The 18,056-nt window shown below is 43.4% G+C and overlaps 1 protein-coding gene across 5 annotated transcripts; it reads left to right on the top strand.

Moving 5' to 3' along the window:
- Positions 1-5,656: 5,656 nt before the first annotated feature.
- On the top strand, positions 5,657-16,557 carry LOC115930426 (keratin-associated protein 21-1-like). Of its 5 annotated transcripts, none has more exons than XR_004067055.3 (5): positions 5,657-5,840; positions 7,530-7,620; positions 10,560-10,799; positions 13,859-13,932; positions 16,249-16,557. XR_004067055.3 is itself a non-coding variant. In XM_031001334.2 (2 exons), the coding sequence occupies exon 1, from the start codon at positions 12,468-12,470 to the stop codon at positions 12,723-12,725; it is 258 nt and encodes an 85-aa protein (XP_030857194.1). In that variant the 3' UTR covers positions 12,726-13,932; positions 16,249-16,557. The 5 variants fall into 5 exon arrangements, 1 of the variants encoding a protein (XP_030857194.1); XR_004067057.3 differs by having other exon boundaries at positions 5,663-5,840; positions 10,659-10,799; XR_004067054.3 differs by having other exon boundaries at positions 5,663-5,840; positions 10,574-10,799.
- Positions 16,558-18,056: the final 1,499 nt, after the last annotated feature.

The following is an 18,056-nucleotide window of genomic DNA, read 5'->3' as shown; positions in this document are numbered from 1 at the left end:
TGCCTCCTGGGTTCAAGCGATTCTCCAGCCTCAGCCTCCCAAATAGGTGGGACTACAGGTGCGTGCCACCAGGCCCAGCTAGTTTTTGTGTTTTCAGTAGAGACAGGGTTTCACCATATTGGCCAGGCTGATCTCGCACTCCTGACCTCATGATCTGCCTGCCTCGACCTCCCAAAGTGTTGGGATTACAGGCGTGAGCCACTGCGCCTGGCCCCTATGCAACATTTTTGATGAAAAAAAACTCAACTGACTTTTGAAGATAAAAGGAAGAGCTAGGTATGTTTGGATTTATATGAAGAGTTTACATTTAAATTGATTTGAAAATTCCTTTCATTCAACAATTAAATACAGATTTCATCTCTAATAAGAATTCATTTGTTTACAACTCAGAGTGGCCAAAGGAAATAGCAACACAGAGAACTTAGTCTATTGAATGAACAAATAACTCATTCACCAACAAGGCTGCTACCTCTTAGGATCTGCTGGGAACATGTGAGTGAAAAACTAAATGTAGGAATCAAGGTAAAACTTACTGTTTATCACCATAGGCAAACACATCAGTCACTGCATCATCTATCTCCTTCAAGTTGTGAACCAAAACATATCTGATACAGGTCTCAATCCATTTAGAGATAAATTGCCCAAGGTTAAGTATATGCAGCTGAGAGGCAGGTCTGTGCCTTTCTCCAGAGATGATTTTGAGGGCTTTAATATTTAAAGGGGAAAGAGCGGATACTGGGGAAAGAGGAAGAAATGTTTACAAGGTGTGGAAAGATACGAGACAAATGGTTGCATTCTTTTGAGTCTTTGATCAGCCTTTCACCAAATACGCAATTTACACGTGAGAGGAGGGTGAAGGAGTAGTCACTTACGCCTTAGTCTAGCTCAGTGAATGTGCATTTTTATAGAGGAAGCAATCAGGTATGCATTTGTCTTAGGTGAGTACAGAGGGATGACTTAGAGCTCTGTCCTTTGTCCTGTACCTGTGAAGATAAGCTATCAGTTTACATTGTCAGGGTAAAATTCAACAGAACTGTTTTAGGGTAAAGATCTTGGGGCCCACAAGGAATTTCCTGATGAACAAATTGTGAGGGAGGTATGTAGCCTTTTAAAAAATCTTGGCCTGGTGCGGTGGCTCATGCCTATAATCCCAGCACTTTGGGAGGCTGAGGTGGGTGGATCGCATGAGGCCAGGAGTTCGAGACCAGCCTGGCCAACATGGCAAAGCCCTGTCTCTACTAAAAACCCAAAAATTAGCCAGGCGTGGTAGTGCGTGCCTGTCATCCCAGCTACTCAGGAGGCTGAGGCAGGAGAATCGCTTGAACCCAGGAGGCGTAGGTTGCCGTGAGTGGAGATCGTGCCATTGCACTCCAGCCTGGGCAACAAGAGTGAAACTCCATCTCAAAAAAAAAAAATCTTTGGGCCAGGTGGGATGGCTCACATCTGTAATCCTAGCACACTGGGAGGCCAAGGTGAGCAGATCACTTGAGATCAGGAGTTCAAGACCAGCCTGGCCAACATGGTGAAACCCTGTCTCTACTAAAAATACAAAAAATTAGCCAGACATGGTGGCAGGCGCCTGTAGTCCCAGCTACTCGGGAGGCTGAGGCAGGAGAATCGCTTGAACCTGGGATGCAGAGGTTGCAGTGAGCTGAGATTATGCCACTGCACTCCAGCCTGGGTGACAGAGCGAGACTCCATCTTAAAATAAATAAATAAATAAATAAATAAATAAATAAATAAATAAATCTTTGTAGCTGTCTTATTTAGGAATAAAATGGGAGGCAGGTTTGCATGACACAGTTCCCAGCTTGACATTTTCCTTTGGCTTAGTGATGTTGGGGTTCCAAGATTTATTTTCCTTTCACAAAGCCAAATTTTAAAGGTCACGATAGAAATGGAGACTAAAGTTATTTGCTGTCATTCTTTATACATCTGACACTTCTAGTATCTAAACCATTAATGTATCCCTTGGTCTCCAACTATATAAATAGAACTTGGCCCACTCTTTTGTATAAAAAGTGAATCGTACCCCTGGCATATGTGGTGGAATGGTAATTTTATTAAGCAGTGAGTGTTGGTTAAATAAATTGTGGATCAGCCATATTATGGACTATTACACAGTCATTCAAAATCAGGTTTTTTGAAAGACATTTAGTGATTATAAAGCTGCTGATGCTATAATGTTGTTTTTAAAAGTTAGATATTTGATAAGATGATTATTTTAATATGCGTATGTGTAACATATATACTGTGCATCCATATATGCAAAAAAGACTAAAAGAAAATATACCAAAATATTAATAATGGTTATAAGTTTTAGGATTATATATGATTTAGACATTTAGAATATTTTTCCATCCCAACTATTGTACAATGCACATATTATATTTAGTATAGAAAAAAAAATTTTGTTTAAGAATTGCTATCACTCCCAAAGTGTCTAATCTATTTTCTGGAACATTACCAAAAGATGAACATTAAATTAGACGTTGATAATGTCAGGAAGACAAATTTAATCATTTTGCAAACTATTTACTTTGGTTCCCTGGCCACATGCTACCCCAAATCTGCAGAGCTGTCCCTAAAACAAAAGACACAGATAACTGCTGGTGAAGCAGCTTGAAGTCCTTGTCTTTTTTTTTTTTTTTTTTTTTTTTTTGAGACAGAGTCTCACTTTGTTGCCCAGGCTGGATGGAGTGCAATGGTGTGATCTCGGCTCACTGCAGTCTCCAACTCCAAGGTTCAAGCAATTCTTCTGCCTCAGCTTCCCAAGTAGTTGGGATCACAGGTGCCACCACCACACCTGGCTAATTTTTGTATTTTTAGTAGAGACAGGGTTTCACCATGTTGGCCTGCCTGGTCTCGAACTCTAGACCTCAGGTGATCTACCCACCTCAGCTTCCCAAAGTGCTGAGATTACAGGCATGAGCCACCACACCCGGCCTGAAGACCTTGTCTTTTCTTTTTTCTTTTTTTTTTTGAAACGGAGTCTCACTCTGTCACCCAGGCTGGAGTGCAGTGGCACGATCTCTGCTCACTGCAACCTCTGCTTCCCGGGTTCAAGCGATTCTCCTGCCTCAGCCTCATGAGTAGCTGGGATTACAGGCACCCGCCACCACGTCCAGCTAATTTTTTGTAATTTTAGTAGAGACGGGGTTTCACCACGTTAAGCAGGATGGTCTCGATCTCCTGACCTTGTGATCTGCCTGCCTCGGCCTCCCAAAGTGCTGGGATTACAGGCCTGGCCCAAGCCCTTGTCTTTTTTTTGTTTTGTTTTTTGAGACAGTCTTTCTCTGTCACCCAGCCTGGAGGGCAGTGGCGCAATCTCGGCTTACTGCAAGCTCTGCCTCCCAGGTTCACGCCATTCTCCTGCCTCAGCCTCCCGAGTAGCTGGGACTACAGGTGCCCGCCACTACGCCCAGCTAATTTTTTATATTGTTTTAGTAGAGATGGGGTTTCACTGTGTTAGTCAGGATGGTCTCGATCTCCTGACCTCGTGGTCCGGCTGCCTCAGCCTCCCAGAATGCTGGGATTACAAGCGTGAGTCACCCACCACGCCCGGCCCCAAGCCCTTATCTTTTAATGGGTCAATTGCATCATCCTCACCTATGAATGACAGCACTGGAAATGGTGACTCCATGGGTAAATACATGGTTTTATTTTTCCTATTCTTTTCTTTTTTTTGAGATGGTGTCTCTCTATGTTGCCTAGCCTGGTCTCGAACTCCTGGGCTCAAGTGATCCTCCTGCCTCAGCCTCCCAAAGTGCTAAGATTACTGGTGTGAGCCACCATGCCGGTCCAGCAATCCATGGTTCCATAGAGGTGAATAGGAAGACTTTCTTTCTTATTATTTAGATATCTTTGAAAGATAATCAGTAGTTTAAAGCAAAATTAGCTCCATACTAAATATTCATACTAGCTATTTTAATTTTTATAATTATACTATTGAAGTGGATACTCTTATGCAGACTTTACAAATGAACAAACTGAAGTTTAGAGATTCTAAATATTCTAAATAAATAGGTCATATAGGCATATCATTATACTGTCTGTTGCTCAATGCCCTTGACAGTGCACAGTTCTTTGGCTAAAAGTATGTGGAAGCAGGGAAAAATGAATCCAGCAATTACTACATTTAGCTGCTTTTACAAATGCCTCTTGGTTAAAAAAAAAAAAAAAAAAAGACATTCATTGGTAGACATTACCACATTGCCAAGTGACTCATAAATCTAAGTACGAAAGTCAGTAAAAAAGGATGATGTTATCTGATTCACTGAAAGGGAAATAAGCTGAGATCTGCTGGGTTAGGACAAAGGCCAGCTGGGCTTTATGAGAATTCAGATGGCAAGGAACAAGCTTTTTATGGCAATGACAGAGTGAGAAGGGAACAATACTATAAGGAAGAATCTTTGTGGTTCAAACAGATTATGTGGTTTATTATTTTCATTTAGATTAGGGAAAAAATCAGTGGGCACAGAATAAATAGCAACTGCCTCTTTCCCCCTCCCCAGCAAGCAGAATATTCATTTCCTCTTTGAGGAAAGGATACATTAAAAAGAATACTCTTGAGATGATAAATATGCTAATTACCGTGATCTAATCCCTATACATTATGTATATGGAAACACCACTATGTACCCCATGAATGTGTACAATTATTGTCAATTTAAAAATACAATTTTAAAAACACTTATTTTATTTTTTTAAATTAATCGTTCTTATTTTAAAAATTATTATTTTTTAGGGATGGGATCTCACTGCATTGCTCAGGCTGGTCTCAAACTCCTGGGCTCAAGCAATCTTCCTGCCTTAGCTTCCCAAAGTTCTGGGATTACAGGCATGAGCCACCACTCCCAGCCAAAAAAAAAATACTCATTTAAATCTGCACAAGTTTGATGGCACAAGTCTGTATAACTGGACCTGTGCCTTTATAAAACCTCAAACACTGCAAAGGTTCATGAAACAACGTATATCTATTCTTCTTATTCACTGTCATCAATGCTGACCACGGAAAATTGCACAGGTGCGTGTGTGTGTGTGTGTGTGTGTGTGTGTGTGTGTGTGTGTGTGTGTGTGTGTAGGGCTAGTGAAGCAGGCAACTACCAGAGATACATTATTAAAAAGCTAACATTCATTGGCCAGGGGCGGTGGCTTACGTCTGTAATCCCAGCACTCTCACGGGCGGTGCCTCCCCGCCGGCAATGGGGTTCCCAAGATCCAGGGGGGGAAAAGGGGATGGCTCTCAGCCACCACAAAATGGGGGGCCTGTATGTTCAGGTTTTGCCCAAGAGTCAGCTTATTTGATTCTTGTACTAGCAGGGCAGTTGCTGCCAAGGCCTCAAACAGGGGGGCCATCCTTTAGGAACCCTGTCTAGTTGTTCAGAGATGTAGGCCACCAGCCTCAGCCAGGGCCCCACAGTTTGGGTTAAAAGTCCAGCTGCCATCTTTTCTCTCTCTAACGCATACAATGGAAAAGGCTTTGTCAGATCGGGTAGCCCCGGGGCTGGGGCTGCCAGAAGTTTTTCCTTGAACTCATGAAAGACTTGCTGTTCTTGGGATCCCCATTCCAAAGGTTCCCGGTCCCCGCCCCCTTTGTGACCTCATACAAAGGCTTGGCTAATACTGCAAAGCTTGGGATCCACAGTCTACAAAACCCCACATCCCCTGAGAATTCTCTCGCCTGCCTTCGGACCTTAGGCTCCGGTAGATTGCAAATGACCTGCTTTCTTTCTGTTCCCGGCGTTTGGACCCCTGTCGGAGAGTAAATCCCAAGTATGGTACCTGCCGTCGGAGATTTGAGCTTTCTTCTTGGACACCTAATACCCACAGTCCTCCAGGTGGGTCCTAAGGTTCTTAGGATCCGCGATGGGGGTCCTAAGCCAGGGGGGGATGAGGGGCTGGCTCTCAGTCCCCACCTCGCGGGGGGTGCCTCCCCCCTCTGCGATGCGGTTTCTAAGAGCCAGGGGGGATGTGGGGCTGGCTCTCAGTCCCTGCCTCGTGGGGGGTGCCTCCCCCTCCTGCGATGGGTGTCCTAAGAGCCGGGGGCGGGGAAGAGGGGCTGGCTCTCAGTCCCCGCCTCGTGGGGGGTGCCTCCCCCCCCAGCGATGGGGGTCCCGAGAGCCGAGGCGGATGAGGGGCTGGCTCTCAGTACCTGCCTCGTGGGGGGTGCCTCCCCCCCTGCGATGGGGGTCCTAAGAGCCTGGGGCGGAAGAGGGGCTGGCTCTCAGTCCCTGCCTTGTGGGGGGTGCCTCCCCCTCCTGCGATGGTGGTCCTAAGAGCCACAGGGGGAAGAGGGGCTGGCTCTGACTCCCTGTCTCGTGGGGGGTGCCTCCCCCTCCTGCGATGGTGGTCCTAAGAGCCACAGGGGGAAGAGGGGCTGGCTTTCAGTCCCCACCTCGTGGGGGGTGCCTCCACCCCTGCGTTGGGGGTCCTAAGAGCCGGGGGCGGAAGAGGGGCTGCCTCTGAGTCCCTGCCTCGTGGGGGGTGCTTCCCCCTCCTGCGATGGTGGTCCTAAGAGCTATAGGGGGAAGAGGGGCTGGCTCTCAGTCCCTGCCTCGTGGGGGTTGCCTCCCCCACCTGCGATGGGGGTCGTGAGAGCCGGGGGGGATGAGGGGCTGGCTCTCAGTCCCTGCCTCGTTGGGGGTGCCTCCTCCCCCTGCGATGGATGTCCTAAGAGCCGGGGGCCGAAGAGGGGCTGGCTCTGAGTCCCCTCCTCGCGGGGGGTGCCTCCCCCCCTGTGATGGGGGTCATAAGAGCCTGGGGTGGAAGCAGGGCTGGCTCTCAGTCCCTGCCTCGCGGGGGGTGCCTCCCCCACCTGCGATGGGGGTCCTGAGAGCCAGGGGGGCAGAGGGGCTGGCTCTCAGTCCCCGCCTCGCGGGGGGTGCCTCCCCCCCTGCGATGGGGGTCCTAAGAGCCTGGGGCGGAATAGGGGCTGGCTCTCAGTCCCCGCCTCGCGGGTGGTGCCACCCCCTCTGCGATCGGGGTCCCAAGAGCCATGGGGGGAAAAAGGGCTGGCTCTCAGCCACCATAAAATGGGGGGCCTTTATGTTCAGGTTTTGCCCAAGAGTCAGCTTATTTGCTTCTTGTACTAGCAGGGCAGTTGCTGCCAAGGCCCTCAAACAGGGGGGCCATCCTTTAGAAACCCTGTCTAGTTGTTCAGAGACGTAGGCCACCGGCCTCTGCCAGGGCCCCACGGTTTGGGTTAAAAGTCCAGCTGCCATCTTTTCTCTCTCTAACGCATGCAATGGAAAAGGCTTTGTCAGATCGGGTAGCCCCAGGGCTGGGGCTGCCAGAAGTTTTTCCTTCAACTCATGAAAGACTTGCTGTTCTTGGGATCCCCATTCCAAAGGTTCCCAGTGCCCACCCCCTTTGTGACCTCATACAAAGGCTTGGCTAATACTACAAAGTTTGGGATCCACAGTCTACAAAACCCCACAGCTCCTGAGAATTCTCTCGCCTGCCTTCCGCCCTTAGGCTCTGGTAGATTGCAAATAACCTGCCTTCTTTCTGTTCCCGGGTGGCGTCAGACCCATGTCGGAGAGTAAATCCCAATTAAGGTACCTGTCGTCGGCAGATTTGAGCTTTCTTCTTGGACACCTAATACCCACAGTTCTCCAGGTGTGTCCTAAGGATCTCAGGATCAGGGATGGGGGTCCTAAGGCGGGGGGGAAGAGGGGCTGGCTCTTACTCCCCTGCGATGGGGATCATCATATCCACAGGGCGAGAGGGGGGTGATATGACTGCCTGCATCGCGGGTGGCGCCCGCCCCCCTGCGATGTGGATCGTCTTATCCAGGGTGTGAAAGGTGGGCGATATTACTCCTCGCGTGGGTGGGGGTCGCCCGCCCCACTGCGATGTGGATCGTAATATCCAGAGGGTTAGAGGCCGGTGGTATTACTCCTTGCATCGCAGGGGGCACCCGCCCCCCTGCGATGTGGATGGTCATATACAGGGGGCCATAGGGTGGTGAGATTACTCCTGGATTTTTCCTAGGATCCTTTCTATACTGCCACCCTCGGTTCACACCCTGGAACATTATCTTCCATATTCTAGCGAGATGCGGCTTCTAAAGTCGCAGGGGGTACACACCCTTCAATATTATTCGTAATTTTGTAGGGGAATATTAAACCTGATGTCACAGGACTCTGTACACTGTGATGTTATTCCCAATGTCCTAGCTTTACCGTAATAATAATGTCACATTGTGTGTACACCTTGTGGTGTTATTCTTATTCTCCTAAGGGGAGGTTGCATTTATTGTGACACCAGGTATGTTCCTTTTGATATTATCCATAACGTCCTAGAGGGATGTCACCCCTTATGTCACAGGGTTTGTACACCTTGTGAAATTACTCGTATTATCCTCATAAGATGTCACTCCTCATATCACAGACGGTGTACACTCCGTGATATTGTCATCATATTCTAGGGAAATGTTACTTTTAATATCACAGAGGGTGCACAGCTTGTGAATTATTCGTTATAATTTTGTGGGATGTTACCCCTAATGTCACACGGCATGTACACACCGTGATGTTACGTGCAATATGCTATGGAAATGTTACTCGTAATTCAGAGGTCCTGTACACCCTTTAATATTCTTCATAATCTTCTAGGAAAACGTTACTGCTAATGTCATAGGGCCTGTAGACCCTGTCATAAAATTCCTAATATCCTAGCGGGAGTTCACTACTAATTTCACAATGTGTGTACACCCTTTGATATTATTTGTATTGTCCTGAAGAGATGTTACTACTGATGTCCCAATGCAGGTACATTCTCTGATCTTATTGGTTATATCCTCGGGGGATGTTACTTCTAATGTCACATGGGGTGTCCTCCCTGTGTTCCATTTCGTAATATCCCATGGCAATTTTACTTTTAATGACACAGGGGGTGTACACATCGTGATATTATTCGTGATATTCTAGAAAGATGTTACTCCTAATGTCACAGGGCTGTACACCCTGTGATAGTATTCATAATTTCCCAGGGGTCTATACTCCTATTGGCACAGACAATAACACCCTGTGACATTATTCGTAATATTCTAGCAAGATGATACTCCTCATGTCACAGGGGGTGTACATCCCCTGTTATTATTCTTACTATTCTAGGGGGATGTTACTCCTAATGTCACAGGGATGTACACCCTGTGATATTATTCATAGTGTACCAGAGGAATATTAGCACTAATGTCATGATGTGTGTACACCTTGTGATATTATTTGTCATATCCTAATGTCACAGGGGGTGTGTTCCGTGTGACAGTCTTCCTAACATCCTAGACGGATATTGCTCCTAACGTCACAGGGTGTGTACACCTTGTCACATCATTCATAATATCCTAAAACTACGTTATTCCTCAGGTCACAGGGGGTGTTCACCCTGTGATATTTTTCATCATAGTTTTGTGGGATGTTACTCCTAAAGCCACATGGGGTGTACACAGAGTCACACAGTGATATGAGTTGTAACATTCTATAGACATGTTACTTGTAAATCACAGGGGCTGTACCTCCTGTGATATGATTCCTAATATTCTAGGGGAATGTTGCTACTATTGTCACGGGGGTGTACACCGTGTGATATGACTCATCATATCCCAGCGGAATGTTACTACTAATGTCACAATGCCTGTACACCCTGTGATACTATTTGTAATATCCTAAAGAGATGTTACTACTAAGGTCACAATGTATGTACACCCTCTGATATTATTCGTTATATCCTTGGGGGATGTTATTCCTAATGTCACATGGGGTGTACTCCCTGTCATATTATTCGTAATATCCAAGGGGGATGTTATTTTTAATGTCACTGGGGGTGACATTACAGATTAGAAATGCGTATTCAACACCTGTGATACTATTCCTAATATCCTAGGGGCATGCTGTTCCGAATGTCACATGGGGTGTACTCCATGTGTGTACACCTGCTGTGATATTATTCATAATATCCTAGGGGGATGTTACTCCTGATGACACAGGCGGTGTACACCATGTGTGTACCCCTCCTGTGTTATTATTCATAATATCCTAGGGGGATGTTTCTTTTAATGTCACAAAGTGTGTACAAAACGTCACAGAGGTGTACACACTGTGACGTGATCTGTAATACCCTAGAAGGATGTTACTCCTAATGTGTCACAGGGGTGTACATGCTTTGATGTTATTTGCAATCTCATAGAGAGATATTACTTCAAATATCACAGTGCATATACACACATAGTATATACCCTGTGATAGTATTCATAATATCCTAGGGAGATACAACTCCTGATATCACAGTGCGTGTACCCCGTGTGTGTACACCCTTGATGTTAGTCGTAATATCCAGGGTAAATATTACTCCTCATATCACACAGTGTGCACACCCTGTGATATTTTTCCTCATACTTTAGGGAGATATTGCTTCTAATATCACAGTGGGTGTACCCCATCTGTGTATACTCTGTGACAGTATATTCTATATCCTAGGGAGGTATTACTCCTAATATTACATTGGGTGTTCACCCTGTGATATCATTCTTATTTGACCTTGCTGCCTTTTTTAAGCCACACTACAGAAGGAATGGAACAGATAAGAAGATACTGAGATTGGACGGTGCTGCCGTGCGGCCGCCGCAGGACACTTTTAATATCCCTGTTTCTCAGGCTGTAGATGAAGGGGTTCAGCATGGAGGTGATCACCGTGTACATCACTGAGGCCACTGCAGCCTTTCTCGGGGAAGATGACACATCTGAACTGAGGTACCCTCCAACGCCTGTTCCGTAAAATCAGCAAACAACTGACAGGTGAGACCCACAGGTGGAGAAGGCCTTATACTTCCCACGTGATGATGAAACCCTCAGAATGGAGGAAACAATTTTATAGTAAGAGAAAAGGGTCGCTGAGATGGGAAGAAAACCAAATATGGCAGCAGGGAAATACATGATTATGTTATTGGTGAAGGTGTCACAACATGCAAGATGGGGGAGTTGAGAAGGGTCACAGAAGAAACTAGGAATTTCTGCATCCTGGAAGCAGGTCATTTGTAAGGCAATCAAGTTGTGCAGCTGGGCGTCTAAAAGACTGAGAAAAAAAAAAAAAGACAAGAAAACTAGAAAGCCACAGAAACACGAGGTCACGATGGGGTTCCTAAGAGCCAGGGGTGGGAGAGGGGCTGGCTCTTACTTCCCGCATTGCAGGGGGTGCCTCACCCCCCTGTGATGGGGGTCCTAAGAGCCGGGCAGGGGGAGAGGGGCTGGCTCTTACTTCCCTCATTGCGGGTGGTGCCTCACCCCCCTGCACTATTCACAATAGCAAAGACTTGGAACCAACCCAAATGTCCTTCAATGATAGACTGGATTAAGAAAATGTGGCACATATACACCGTGGAATACTATGCAGCCATAAAAAAGGATGAGTTCATGTCCTTTGTAAGGACATGGATGAAGCTGGAAGCCATCATTCTCAGCAAGCTATCACAGGGACAAAAAAAGAAAACGCCTCATGTTCTCCCTCATAGGTGGGAATTGAACAATGAGAACACTTGGACACAGGAAGGGGAACATCACATACTGGGGCCTGTCATGGGGTGGGGAGAGGGGAGAGGGATAGGATTAGGATATATACCTAATGTAAATGATGAGTTAATGGGTGCAGCACACCAACATGGGACATGTATACATATGCAACAAACTTGCACATTAAAGTATAACTATATATATATATATATATTTAAAATGAAGCTGGTTTGGTTTTAAAAGGCTCCTCAATGACAATTACTTATATAGCTGAAGAAATGGGAGACAAAAGGAGGGCTTCTCTGCCTCCCAAGGGTCTTGGTTTGCCTGGAGGATGGAAGGAAAATATAAGAAGCACTTGCAGATAGCATACAGTCTGGCTTTGAATGATCAGATGTAAATATGTTTCTTGGGATTTGAGGGAGGTTGGACAAGGGGTAGGTGTGGAAGTGCAGAGTGAGTTGGAGAAAGAAGTCTGGCAAAGAAGTTGTAATGACTCAGGAAAGGGAATAGGGTTGTCTCTTTCCCTATGGGTAGAGGTAGATATTTTAGGAAAAGAGAGAGAGAGAGAAAAAGGATAAAATTTTGTTATGATCCCCCCAAAACTTGTTATGTAAGATATATATCTACTGATAGGACATTTTGAAAATTAGTATCAGCTTTATATTTGGGCACATGATTTCACTGAGATGGTTCTTTGGCAGAGCAGATTAAAATGATGTTCCTGAAATGAAACTAGAGTCTCCAAAATAATTGGCTCATTTTAAGCAAAATATTATTGATGATCAACAGTGACTGGCACATAATAATTGTTTAAATATTTGTTGGCTAAGTCAGGGAATGAATGATATGCTTTGGCAATTACTGACAGTATATAAAGGTCTCAGGGAAGTAGAAGATGTCCACACCTCAGAAGCATCTTCTTGAAACCCATCTCAAGTCTCTCCTCTTGACAACATGTGTTGCAACTACTACGGCAACTCCTGTGGCTATGGCTCCAGCTATGGCTGTGGCTATGGCTCTGGTTATGGCTGTGGCTATGGCTCCAGCTATGGCTGTGGCTATGGCTCTGGCTCTGGCTGTGGCTATGGAACTGGCTACGGCTGTGGGTATGGCTGTGATTATGGAACTGGCTATGGCTGTGGATGTGGCTCTAGCTCTGGCTACTGTGGCTACCGGCCATTTTGCTTTAGAAGATGCTATTCTTCCTGCTAAAACATCACTGTCAGAGGACCATTTGCTTCTAAAATGACACGTCTAAAGATAATACTGATTCAAGGATTCATACTCCAAGATTTCTATATCCAAGGATTACATGCCTGACAGAGTCTTGGACCTCTAGCCTCACATTTCTTTGAATGAAATCATGGCCATAGGATCCACGGTGTCATCTGACTGTTTTCCAAATGTTATCTTTTGCTCCCTTAATCTCTGATTCTCTGTTATGACTGTGTTAATGATCATAACATCTACAATTGGGGAAGTCAATCATTTGTAATAAAAATGGTTCTTTATTCCAGAAAAAAAATGTTTTAGTACAAAAGAGTCAAAAAGCTAAAATAAAATATAGTTTATAAAGCAAAAAATTATCAGTAAGCTAAGTTTAGTGTATTATTGAAGAAATAAAATGTATTTTATACATTTACCCAATGCCTAATGTTTAAGACATCTACTGTAGTGTACAGTAATATCCCAGGCCTTCACATTCACTCACTAATCACTCACTGATCCACCCAGAACAATTTTCAGCCCTTTAAGTGCCATTCGTGCTAAGTGGTCTATATAGGTACTGTTTTATTATTATTATTATTATTATTATTATTATTTTATACTGTGTTTTTACTGTATCTTTTCTAGACTTCAATAAGTTGAGATACACAAATATTTATTATTGTGTTACAGTTGCCTATATTATCCAATATGGTAACATGCTGTGCAGGTTTGTATTCCAGAAGCAATAGGCTATACCTTATAACCTAGGTGTGTTCTAAGCTATACCATACAGGTTTATGTAAGTACACTGTGAAATCTGCATGGCAAACATCATTGCCTTATGATACATTTCTCAAATTTTCAGAACATATCCCTGTTGTTTAGCAGCACATGAATGTATTTGATTTATTGTCTTGATGTCCCTTGGCTTTCCCCATGTGTTACCATCAACTGCCTAATGAAACAGCCTGGGATTGTGTAATGACTAACTTAGTGCTTTGAGTTTAATTCTTTTTCAGCCACTGTGGTATGTTGATTACTATATTAATAATGTGTCTCCTTTATGTGTTTTCAAATAGTTACTTGGTCATGAACTATTGATAAGCTTTGGAAACATGATTTCATTTATTCTGCAGGATAACTTCAGGAAGTGGGTATTAATTCTCACGGTATAAGTGAAGACATTAAGCACCAGAGTTTAAGTAGCTTGGTAAGTGTTATTCCAGTAATTAAATAGGCGTAAATAGAGTTCAACTTTCTGAGTTCTATCTATAATTTCTCTCTATGTATGGGCTTATTTATATCAACCAGTATACACCTTGGTTTCGGCAGTCAGTTATTGACTTTCTTTAAAGAAGGAAGAGAAGAAAAAAAAGGGAAGAAAAAACAAAAACCATAACCCTCTTACTGTCAGACACCACATTTTTCTCTTCCACATTATCTTCTTTAAAGAACTGCATGTTGCAGAGTCTATGAGTGCAAGTGCTAGAAAGGCCAGGTAGAAATATTAAAAGTGATGCAGTTCAATACTGACAGTGATGAAATACAGAATGTATGGACCCTAATGTCCTTAAAAGGTGGCACAAATACACCATGGAATACTATGCAGCCATAAAAAAGGATGAGTTCATGTCCTTTGTAGGGACATGGATGAAGCTGGAAATCATCATTCTCAGCAAACTATCGCAGGGACAAAAAACCAAACACTGCATGTTCTCACTCATAGGTGGGAAATGAACAATGAGAACCCTTGGACACCGGAAGGGGAACATCACACACTGGGGCCAGTCGTGGGGTGGGGGGAGGGGAGAAGGATAGCATTAGGAGATATACCTAATGTAAATGATGAGTTAATGGGTGCAGCACACCAACATGGCACATGTATACATATGTAACAAACCTGCAAGTTGTGCGCACATACCCTAGAACTTAAAGTATAATAAAAAAAAAAAAAGAATGTATGGACCCTATAATCTCAAGGAGGGGCGGCAACCCGGTTGAATATTTTTTCAAGCCAGTTTAGGGAAAGATGGATAAGGTTTCCAATTTTTCAAAAGGACCCATAATCCAAATTTTTATATGAAATCTAATTTTTAATTTGAGTTGGAAATTAAAATCAATGTGTTATTTATATTATGATCTCTACTTTTGGTTCTATGAGATTATTACTTGTTTAACTCTCTGTAATCTGAATTCTGCCACCCACAAGCCATATTAATGGAGATCGTGAATGACTTACATGTTGTCTTTTGAATACATATTAATTTGCATCTTAATTGACCTGCAAGCAGTTTAAAACTCTTCAGGTGTGTTTATCAAAAGATTCCTTCATGTGACTTTTTATCTTTCTCTACTCTTTCATCAATCTCATTTATTATTAAATTTCGGTTATCAGCTGCCATGCCAGTAACTGCCAACTCTAAACATTTAGCACAGTTTACTATGCAAGCTTTATAGGAATATTAATATACCTCATATTCACATATTCAGTATACATCTTAAGTATTAATTCCCCAAACATATGATTGTCGTTCAGGAGACTTTCTTTGAACCTCAATAAATGTCATTACACTTTATAGCACTCTATTTTTGTTTCATAGAACTTCACTGTTTTATTAATCATTTCTTTGGATAATATCATATATCTTCTACAAAAGTATAATTTCTATAGGGAAGATAATTTTATTTCTTATTTTTACTGTGACATTTTAGCATCTACTATGCTGGCCAGCATGCCACATATTTGTCAATAAATAATGTATTGCCTCTCAGCTCCAAATTTACCCCGCAATCACTCTGCCATAACGTGTGGAATTCCTCTTGTATTTACTTCCCCATAGTGAGCACAGTATTCAAGCCTTCTCAGTAGAGAGCACCGGAGAGATGTTGTAGAGGAAAGGGCTCTCCTGTGGTGCCTGGCTCCTTACAGTGAGTGGGTGGTGTGAGTGTCAGAACATCTAGAGGTGCTATACTTCAGAATCTGAGGTCCCTCAGGAATCTTACAGCTGGGGCTGGCTTCCTGCAGCCTTCTCAGCATGGACACCACAATTTGCAGGCTTCATACCTCCACAGGTTTTTTGATTCCCTCTGCCCACCTGTGTACCTGGGCCCTTGCTAACTTTTGCCTGTGGCCTGCTTGCAGTTAAGAATTTGTCATTAAAAAAAAAAAAAAAGAACTTGTCATTGGCAGCCGGGCGCGGTGGCTCACGCTTGTAATCCCAGCTCTTTGGGAGGCCAAGGAGGGCGGATCACGAGGTCAGGAGATCGAGACCATCCTGGCTAACACGGTGAAATCCCGTCTCTACTAAAAATACAAAATTTAGCCGGGCATGGTCGCGGGCGCCTGAGGTCCCAGCCACTCTGGAGGCTGAGGCAGGAGAATGGCGTGAACCCGGGAGGCGGAGCTTGCAGTGAGCCGAGATCACGCCACTGCACTCCATCCTGGGCGACAGAGTGAGACCCCGTCTCAAAAAAAAAAAAAAAAAAGACTGTCATTGGCTCACTCCTTCTATATCCTTTTACCTAGATCCACTGAAAGAGATTCAACTGGGTGGAACCTATGCCGCGGAGAATTGCTTTCTGCCATTGTTATCGTCCAGCAGTTGCCGAATAGCTCTGACCTGAGCAAAGCAGTGAAACGCGGTGCTGTTGAGTGGGTTGCCACTGCACCTTTTTCAACTACTCTAGTCTTGTGGAGAAAACACCCCTTCTAAATTTTTTCTTCATTGAATACTCTCCCTCAGGTCCAGGGTACCATATAGAGTTTTCTTGTATTTTAGAGTTACTGTTTTATCAAAGTTTACCAGTCTTTTGTATTACATTTCTCCTGTCTAAATCAACTGTGTGGTTGCTACTCATTATGGATATAGATTGATACAAACTCAATAAATATTTCTGAATGCATAACTCCACAGTCCAAGTTATTTTAATCACTATACAAAATCTCCAGAGTTTCTTCCATATTTCTGAACATGGTAACTATGTATCAAGAGACAAACCACAAATTTAAAGAAGGTGTGGTCAAATTTTATAAGTGTTTATAATATTTGTAAATGTTTGGCATCTAGAATACATGTATAATTCCAACAAATAAATAAGAAAAAAAAATAATCCAGTGGGATATTGGGCAAAATATTGAAACCAAAGTGTCATAAAAGAGGAAATATTAGTTTTTAATACACGTGGAAAATGTGTACCCACCTGAGCAATCACATAATGCAAATGAAAGTTAAAACAAAATACAACAAGGCAAAAAAAATTCCCTTGCTTAAGCCTAATGTAAACAAACAAACAAAAATTCATCAAAAGACTATTAGTTTCTATACAGTCAAGGATAATGTCCAAAATCTGGAGCCGGGAACTGATTCAGGGAGGAAACCACGCTCACCACCATTGAAGATAAGTTGCTATAACTTACATGGGTGTCACTATTGTTTCAGTAACTTGATCTTGCCCCTACTGCTATTGCTACCAGTGAGAATTTTATAGTGCTTAAATGTATCATTATATCATAATTAAAATTCTGGGGAGTGGGTTAATCTAATTGGTAGAGCTTAGGTCATCGGGCATACCCTAGCTGCAACAGAGACTGAGATAATGATTACCGTTATCTTCAGCTTCTATAGTAGGTGGCAAGCTCTGCATTGCAACAATAATCACAAAATAAAAGGTTTCTCAATCATATAAAGGTGATTAAGATACTGAGCAGCCGAAATGCACATATGTACATAAACAGACACTCTCATTACACATATGCCCAAAGAGATTTATTTCAGTATTTTATATAATATTAAAAAGTTGAAGAAAATCTAAATATTGGCCAATACAAAAATGCTTGAATAAATGGTGACATGTTATTGGCAGACATTACTATTAGCAGCCATAAGTCAGTCTCTATATGCCACTTTCTCTGGCATTCTACTATGGAAAATAAACAAATAAACACTTTCAAAGTTTCTCTTTTGCCTTTTAGTCCATGTAAATTATATCTTGGTTAGTAATATTTGAAGAGAGATCTCCTGTGAGGTTTATGAGAAAGTTATTTCTCTTCCTATAAAGACGTGTGTGTGTGTGTGTGTGTGTGTGTGTGTGTTGAGGGGCTGTACATAGGAGACCAGCCTAGTTCTTGCTTAATAGTGAGGGCATAATACGGTGAATTGAAGCAACTACCTTTCAGTTATGAGGCTGCGGGTCTAAGAATGAAAGTGAGGATTGCTGATGGAAAGAAGTGAGCCTGGCCTACAATAACATTATTTAGGGACTGACTCTCTGTCCAGATCTTTATTATTTGAGAAAACAACCCCTAAATTTAAATGGAAGTTTGTCGGGAATTTC

This window comes from Gorilla gorilla, chromosome 14 (assembly GCF_029281585.2).
Source record: "Gorilla gorilla gorilla isolate KB3781 chromosome 14, NHGRI_mGorGor1-v2.1_pri, whole genome shotgun sequence".
NCBI lineage: Eukaryota > Metazoa > Chordata > Mammalia > Primates > Hominidae > Gorilla > Gorilla gorilla.
The sequence above is the reverse complement of the archived record's forward strand: the minus strand, read 5'-3'. Positions and strand labels throughout refer to the sequence as shown.